General features: G+C 34.4%; 1 protein-coding gene across 2 annotated transcripts in view; it reads right to left on the bottom strand.

Annotated features, from left to right (window-relative positions):
- Positions 1-6,009: 6,009 nt before the first annotated feature.
- Positions 6,010-9,250, bottom strand: part of Kcnt2 (potassium sodium-activated channel subfamily T member 2) — a 365,450-nt gene continuing 362,209 nt past the window's right edge. For both annotated transcript variants that reach the window (XM_004659523.3, XM_004659524.3), the window contains one exon: positions 6,010-6,957. In XM_004659523.3, coding sequence (XP_004659580.1) covers positions 6,846-6,957 — 112 coding nt within the window. In that variant the 3' untranslated portion in view covers positions 6,010-6,845. The remainder of the gene's footprint in view (positions 6,958-9,250) is intronic.

Raw genomic sequence — 9,250 nt, 5'->3', positions numbered from 1 at the left:
TTCATGTCACAGGGTCTGCTCCATCCAGCTGCATCATATGGTCCTTGTCATCGTGTCCACATTACCAGCTCTACATCTGCCCAAGCTGTCCCATTTCCCAGGGCCATCATATCCCATGGCTCTTCTACCCAACTATGGATCAGCCCCATCCTATACACAACCACCTGCCTGCAAGTCTGGGCACTCTCCAGGCTCCTTACCCAGTCCCACTCCCAGGGCCTTCGGGACTCCTGCAAGCTGAGCAGCCAGGCCCCTTGCCATCAAAAGCCTAATCTAGTTGATTATAAAAGGGAACAATCACTGAAGACACTTCAAGGGTAAACTATAGCTTCCTCCTGAATTACATAAGATCCCTACACTGTGATGGGGAGACAATAGCCCAAAAGTAATAACACAAAATACCAAATAGAATTAACCCCAATAAGGTTACAATGGAAGCCTCTAATCAAATCGTAGAAGAAATGGCAGAATCAGAACACCAAAATGAAGGCACAAACTATGTAACACTGGCCAAGCAGTTGGCAGAACTTGCAGAAAATCAACAAAAAGAGTGACAATCATGTGAACATTGTTTGCACTAGGTTGCACCAAATGGGAAAAAGAAAGAAAGAAACAAGGAATCTTCCAAAGACAGTTAAGTGAGTTGAAGGAGAGAATCTCAATAATCAGCTGGCTAAGCTCAATAGAAACAGAAGTAAATGCAAGGATGAATTCCAAGAAGCATTAAGAATATCATAAAAATGACCTGAAAAGGGAACTCGGCAGAAGGATGGATACTATACAGAAAAAGGCAATAGGAAATACAAACCAAATTGAACAAGTCTACATTTCTCTAGAAGCCTAGAACAGAATCAGTCATGTGCAGGACAGATCCTTAGAACTGGAAGACAAGACAGAAGAAACATTTCACAAGTCCAAAAACTTAAACAAGTTCATTTTTTTTTTGTGAACAGAATATAAGGGAACTGTGGGATACCCTTAAGCATTCTAACATTCAGATCATGGGCATATTAGAAGGGGAAGAAATTCAGACCAAATGCATGGAGAACTTATTCAACAAAATTATTGAAGAAAACTTTCCCACCCACTCAAAAGAGAGTCCCATCTTGATACAAGATGCTAACAGAACTCCAAACAGACTGGAACAAAAGAGAAATTATCCAAGATATATTATCATTAAGACTTTAAACATTAATAGTAAAGAGAAAGTCCTAAAAGCAGCAAGGGTGAAACAACACATTACATAAAAAGGTAACCTCATCAGAATTATCTCAGACTTCTCAATGAAAACCCTAAAAAACAGAAGGGCCTAGAATGGAACACTGTAAAGTCTAAGAACCTATGTTTTCCAGCCCAAACCACTCTACCAGCAAAATTTTCCCTCATAATAGATGATGAAAGTAAAACTTTCCATAATAAAAGTCAACCCTCTAGTTATATGAACACAGAGCCAAAACTACACAGAGTATTACAGGTAATTCTCCACACAGAAGAGTCACCCAACCAACCTCAAGAGCCTATAAAAATCTTACTATAATAACCATACCTAGAGAAGGCTTAAAACACTACAGAGTCTAAGAAAACACCAAAGCACATAAAGCATCACAATATGTAGGGATTAAATCAAACCTCACAGTTATTACCCTATATACTTATGGCCTTAATTCACCCATCAAGAGACACAAGTTAACAGGGTGTATCAGAAAAATGGACCCCTCAATCTTCTGTCTTCAAAAAACACACTTTACCACTAAAGACAGACAACTCCTCAGGGTGAAAGAGTGGAAAATGAACAGAAATAAGAAGCAAGCAATGTTTATATACTAATATCAGATAAAATTGACTTCAAACAAAAGTAATAAAAAAAGACAAAGATGCCGGGCGTGGTGGCGCACGCCTTTAATCCCAGCACTCGGGAGGCAGAGGTAGGAGGATCGCCAAGAGTTCGAGGCCACCCTGAGACTCCATAGTGAATTCCAGGTCAGCCTGAGCTAAAGTGTGACCCTACCTCGAAAAACCACAAAAAAAAAAAAAAAAAAAAAAAAAAAGACAAAGACGACTACCCCTTCCTCATCAAGTGAATGAGGCACCAAGAGGATAGCACAATCATCAATCTTTGTGCATCAAACACAATTGTACCACAAATCATAAAACAAAACCTACTTAACAACAAAACAGAAATAAACACCAAACCATCACATTTGGGGACTTTAGTACTCCACTATCAGCAATAGATAGATCATCCAAACAGAAAATCAACAGGGAAGTTAGTGAGCTCTACAACTCCATTGACCAACTAGACCCAATGATCATCTACAGAACATTCTATGCTAAATGTACAGAATACACATTCTTCTCAGCAATCCACAGAATCTTCTCCAAAATACAACATGTACTGGGCCTAAAGCCTGCCTCCATATGTTTAAGAAAATCGGCATAATTTCCTGAACAATATCAGACACAATTCCATAAAGCTAGAAATTAACAACAAAAGATGCTCTAGGAAATCCATTCCTAGAGACTGAACAACTCACATTTAAACAATAAATGGGTAGTGGATGAAATTGCAAAATTTATATAACTCAATGACAGTGAGAACACATTGTATCAAAACTTATGGGATACAACTGAAAATAGTCCTTAGGTGAAAATTCATAGCAATAAATGTCTTCATAACAAAGACAAGGACATCCCAAATAAATAACCTAACCATCCATCTAAAGGCATTGGGAAAACAAGAATAACTTAACACAAAAAGCTCCAGATGGAAAGAAATAATCAAGATCAGAGCATAAACTAATGAATTGGAAGCACAGAAAACAATTAAGAAAATTGATGAAACACAGAGCTGGTTCTATGAATAAATAAGCAAGATTAATAAACCCCTGACCAATTTGATCTATAGAAAAAAGAGATTCTTCAAATTAACAAAATTAGACATGAAAAAGGAGAGGTCACAACAGACATAAATGAAATTAGAAGAATCATCAGAACTTTCAAAACCTCTACTCCACAAAACTGGACAATCTGGAAGATATGAATAAGTTCTTGGACACATACCACCTACCTAAAGTAAACGCAAAGAAGATTAATCTCCTAAACAACCCTATCACATCCACTAATATTGAAAAGGTAATCAAAAACCTCCCCCCAAAGAAAAGTCCAGGACCAGATGGCTTCTCAGCCAAATTCTATCAAATCTTCATGGAAAACCTGAAACCACTTGTTTTAAAACTGTTCCACATAATTGGAGAACAGGAAAAGCTCCCTACCTCCTTTTATGAAGCTAGTATCACCCTAATATCAACATCAGATAGACATATAACAAGAAAAGGAAACTCTATGCCAATATACCTGATGAACTTAGACGCAAAGATCCTGAACAAAATCCTCACAAACCGAATTCAACAACACATCAAATGCATTATCCACTTTGATCAAGTAGGCTTTATCCCAAGAACACAATGTTAGTATGACATATGGAAATCTGTTAATGGGTAAATAAGCTTAATCATAAAAACCACATGATCATTTCAATGTCTTGATCAAATAATTGGAGAGAATAGCCATGGACACTTTGTACCTCAACATAATAAAGGAACCTAAAGCCCAAATAATACTCTACTGGCCATTCTTTTGCTTTCCTGCCTACTTAAATACAGCTTGGTTACTTGTGTCTGGTTGTAAATCCTTCAGCACATAAGACTTGAGACTGTTGTAGTTGGGATCCTAGGGGGAAGACACAGAGCTCCCCATTCATAAGATGTTTCCCCATCTTGTCTCATGATTCCTGCCTTTTTTTTTTTTTAAACTTTTATTTATTTATTTGACAGCGACAGACACAGAGAGAAAGACAGATAGAGGGAGAGAGAGAGAATGGGCGCGCCAGGGCTTCCAGCCTCTGCAAACGAACTCCAGACGCGTGCGCCCTCTTGTGCATCTGGCTAACGTGGGACCTGGGGAACCGAGCCTCGAACCGGGGTCCTTAGGCTTCACAGGCAAGCGCTTAACCGCTAAGCCATCTCTCCAGCCCTCCTGCCTTTTTTCCTACAATAATTCTCCACAGTAGGACATATCAGAAGGTCATTCAACAGAAGTTTATTACTCTTTTCCAATGAGATCACCTATGTTTATGTTTATTTTCAGTATGAAATATAAGTCATAAAATAATCTTATAGTTCAAAACATAACTTTTAAAACAACTAAGTTTTAAGGAAAACACCAGGAATTTTCATCATCATCAGAAATTATTTTATTATTATTTATTTTAAAGCAATTCAGTATAACTGGTAGCAAAATGGTAGAGACAATAAATCAAACCCATTCCCATAGGTTCACAAGGGCAATTAATGACTACCTTCATGTTTTATTTTCATGTGCAAGTGCAATTATTTTAAAGGCAACAGTTTGTTAAAAGTATTTTATAAGCATACTTCTTTTTTAATAACAAGAAAGACTAATAAACTATCATTATAGCAAGCAGATATGAATTCTTTCAAGTATTAAATTTGGGGTAAGATTCATAATCAAAAATAAAAATAATTATTTAAAAATTTATGAAACAAAAATTTTAGTTACATAGGAAATATAATCATATCCTAGCTTAAAATCCCAGTCTTAACAACTGTCATAATGCAAAAATACTAAACTTCAGATCTCATTGGGAAATAGAAGATTTGTAAAATCTGATATCCTAAAAATAACTGTAATGGAGTAAAAATGTCAACTCAAAGAAATGCCAAACTTGAACATGAATATCCATACAAAACAAGTTCAGTAAGTTAATTATTTTCTCCATTACACACATCAATTCAATTTTGCCTTCAATGTTAACACTATGTGGTGTTTGTCAAATAGATTTCATGTTTATAACATATACACAGAATTATGCATACAATCATTAATGTTTAAGGCATGATTCCTATTAAGCAACATGCTAAAATTGTAGTTCTGTGCAAATTAAAAGGCTTCTCTCTATTTTAGGGAAATTGTTGGAGTTCTTATTCTAAAATGTGGTTAATTAAAATATTACTAATAAAAAGCACATTACAAATTTACTGTTTCACATTACACAATGGCTATAAACTTTGATTTCATTTTTGTGTTTGTATTTTTCAGTATAACTATTGGGAGATAGTTAAGCTTTTTTTTTTCCAGTTTCCATTTTTCTTTCAAATGATTTGCTTCATTATGAAAAGAAAGGACAAAATGTCCCATTTCTTATATGTTCTATTTGATGTTGAATGGAAAACCAATGTCAAATTCAAGAATAAAGAAAAATACAAATCAGAAAAATATCTTCAAAAATTTAGCAATACCCACCCTATGGGAATTCCTTAACATGCTATTATTCGCTAAACTGAAGATGCATTTGTTTGTGCTTCTTGGTAGATATATGTAGGGGAAACATATAGACAAAAGTATTAATGTTGCCAAGGGTCAACTGATATATAAATTTGTATTTCAAATTATTTTATTGATGTATTTGATGGAGAGAGAGAGAGAGAGAGAGAGAGAGAGAGAGAGAGAGAGAGAGAGAGAATGGTCCTGCCATGGCCTCTAGCCACTGCAAACTCCAGACACATGGGCCATTTTGTGCATTTGGCTTTACAAGGGTATTGGGGAATTGAACCCAGGTCCTTTCGACATTGTAGAAAAGTGCCTTAGCCACTGAGCCATTTCTCCAGCCACATTTTTCAAATTCTTAATAATTCATAGTAAATTTAAAGGACAAGTAATACTGATTTAATATTCTCTCTTCACAATGTAAAAGTATAGATGGTATAAATAATATTCTTAACTAAAACACAATGTTAAGGAATTTTAAATCAGAATTTTATGATTACAATTATGTCAATACAAAAGATATAAGGAGAATGTCTAAAGTTTTGAAATGAGTTTTTAGTTCATATAAAGTAAAAATATTCTGATCCCAACTTATTTTACTAATCATATTTACTCTATAAGTAAATGAAAAAATATTAAAGCTAAGAGTAAAAAATTCACTGCTGCACACCTCAAATATCCAGATAATATTTCAGTTCTTAGATTAAAATTAAGCAAGAGATTATAATATTTTCTCTATGTTAGGCAGTTTTTAGGAGAACAAAATAATTTGCTCTTAAGAACACTTTTCTTGGCATAAAGTGTATGCTAGATGTCAAGTTACCCAATAGTTCAGGTTTTTAATATTTCTTTTTTGTGTTTTACTTTCTACTATGTAATTAAACATGCTATGAATATCACAAAATCTAAAATGAAAATGATACCATATGAAAAGAGACAAAACTTATTAAAATGAACTAAAGATCTATTCTAAAGCAAACTATGACACTTACATAAAAGTCAGCCATATAAGTTTGTTGCTGATCTCTAGATAGAGATGAGCAGACATTCCTGGTGAGATCATACTTTTTAAAACAGCCAATCTAAAGATTAGAATATGACACATTTAATTTTAAGAGGATCAACAATCTTCTACGTTCTTGTAATGTACCAAGTATAGTTAAGTATCTTTAACACTTCTGTAAAACCTTAATCCATGTTTAAAACTGGCTTTTTACAGTACATCATAATGTTCTAGTCAAATAACAGATTTAAATTTTTATGTCTCAATTTTATTTTCAGATGGATCTTATTGGTGTACTTTAAATCTTAACAGGGGAACTATCAGTAAGTTGTACATTACGTTTCAAAATTATCTACACTTTTAAGAGAGTAGATTTTGTTTGTTTTAATAGGAGAAAATTAAATATATTCCAGTCAGGTTCTTTTCAATGTCAGCAATACTTCAGTAATTTCAAGCAAGATCCTTGCAGGAGAAAATAAGTCTCATTTTCTTCCTATCAAAGCTGAGTCTCCTCTCGAGAGTCTTGAACAGCAGCATTGCAAATGCTGTTTTTCCTGCTGGGTTCACTGTTTGGAAGATACGACAGAGGATCTGGTCGGATTAAGTATCTAATAAAAGAAAAAACAAAGCAAAAACTAAATGGTAAATAAAGACAGCATGGATTCCTCAACATTTTAAATTTCAACTATATAAAGACCTTTCTATTAAGAATTTTAACATATGAACAAACTAAAATTTGGTCATATTCCCATCCTACTGCCCATCTTTGTCCCCCCTCTGTCACTCCTATTCCACAAAGCACTCTTCTTCCAAAATAGTCCTTGCTCTGTTGTGATGTTGCATCCTTTTTGTCCTAAAGGATAAATTTCTATTTTCTTATATATCCTGTCTTTAGGTTACTTAAACCATTTATGTATATAGCTGGGGGTAAAAGTCATTGCTAAACTTGCTGGTAAAATTTTTTTCTGGTCCTTATGATACTTCCTGCTTGAAGGAAGAGTCACTCAGTTATTTTTCTCAGTTATGATCTATTTCAGCACCCACATTTTAGCTAAGCTTTATGATTTCAATACCAAGTTGACTCACTATCCTTTGCAGTGGCCACTTTTGACATTGTGTCTTATGATTTTCACCTTTATTGTTCTTAAGACTTTTATCCTTCATGAAATTAAGTTTGAAGTAATTTGAAAAATATTCTAATTTGCATATCAATATTTATATCATACTACTACTTAGTTAATTATTATTATTGTAAATATTAAGTCTCAATATGCTGCATCTGCTCCCTAACTACTGGAATTACAAGTTTGAGCCAGCATGCCCAGCTTAAAAAATAATTCTTAATTCATTTTACTAATAAATAAAAAATGTCCACCTAACAAACTCAAGGTTTCTGTTCATATTTTGTTTCTAAGGGACTCTACTTCACACTGTATGACATGTGTCATCATTAACTCGTTCCTCTGATACAAATAAATCAAGCAATCATCAATAAATCAACCAATCACAAAAACACAGTAAACATGGGAAAGCAGATACAAATAAGAAAAGGAAATGCCAGACATCCTAGAAAATGAAAGGAACATTCAAGAGAGAGGGGATTCTGGTTAAATTGTCTTGGCACCCTGGAGCAGAGCAGCAGGGAGGCCTCCTTGTATGGCTCAGCTGGGACACAGAAGGAGGGCTGTTCTGATATACTTGAAAACTCAGCTCCATCTTACACCTCTGGCAAGACAAGGATGTAGTGAAGATGAATCTTGAAAAAAAAGGTACACAAGAACTAACTTGTCTACCCAGGACTTTATGTTTTAGCATAAGTAGCTTTGCTTTCTGTTTCAAAGGCATTGAGAACCCACTAAGGTTTTGGAGAATAGAAGGAAAATCAACTTATGCAATGCTGCTTTCTCATGTCATCTTGTTCTGGGTGCAATGGAAAGTAGACTCTCATATCACCTAGGAGGAGGTACAAAAATAATAAGGAAATTAATTTTAACATGAGAAGATAATGAGGACTGCACTTTTCTTCCTATAGCCTAAAGGGGGAAAACATTAGTATAATGTGGCCTTTGGTAGGAATGAGGGCATATAATGAAAGTACTGTAGACTATTTTCTCTAATCTTGTAAAAGTTGAAATTGAGGTCTTTGGATCTATTAACTGGATTTTGCCATCTATGCACACTGCTTTATAATTACTTTCAATATGAATAGCATTGCAGATCGATGAAGAAAACTAATAGTGCACATTAAGTTCTTTAACAACTTATTATCTAGTGATTTATTGTCTTAGAATCAAATTAGGTTTCTTCTTCATTTGGAATAAACCATTAGAAGTGAATTTGTAGGGAGACATATAAAGTACAATGATCACCCCTTATCCACTAAATCCATTGTTTTGTAAGGAAAATTGTTTTGTTTCCTGTGCTGTTATCACTGCAAACCTGTGAGTTTAACAATCAACTTCTGAGGCCTCAGACTTGCAATATTTGTGGTGGTAGATGTGGTTGTCATAGCTTAAATTTGACTAAAATGTATAGCAATGACATAAAGATCAAATACGGATCATCACAATAACGTTACATATTGTATGGCAGTGAATTTTATGTTTTAGCTTAACAAAAAATAATTTCGCACAAGTTTTTCTGAAAACGTGCCAGATTTACTGTATGAAATATGGCATAAACGTTTTATTTATGAATTGAAAAGTTTTGGAAATCACTTGAAGTAATAGCCATTCATATTTGCTGGATGTTCCATATAAGTTAAAAACATCTTCTTGGGCTAGAGAGCTGGCTTAACATTTAAGAATGCTTGCTTTTCATGCATAGTGGTCTTTTATTACCCAAGTCCCAAGTAAACAGCTTTGAGTGGCTACACACATTTCTAACCCATTTTGTAGGGAC

This window comes from Jaculus jaculus, chromosome 1, assembly GCF_020740685.1.
Source record: "Jaculus jaculus isolate mJacJac1 chromosome 1, mJacJac1.mat.Y.cur, whole genome shotgun sequence".
Classification (NCBI taxonomy): domain Eukaryota; kingdom Metazoa; phylum Chordata; class Mammalia; order Rodentia; family Dipodidae; genus Jaculus; species Jaculus jaculus.
Note: the sequence above shows the minus strand (reverse complement) of the source record. Positions and strands in the feature narration are given on the sequence as shown.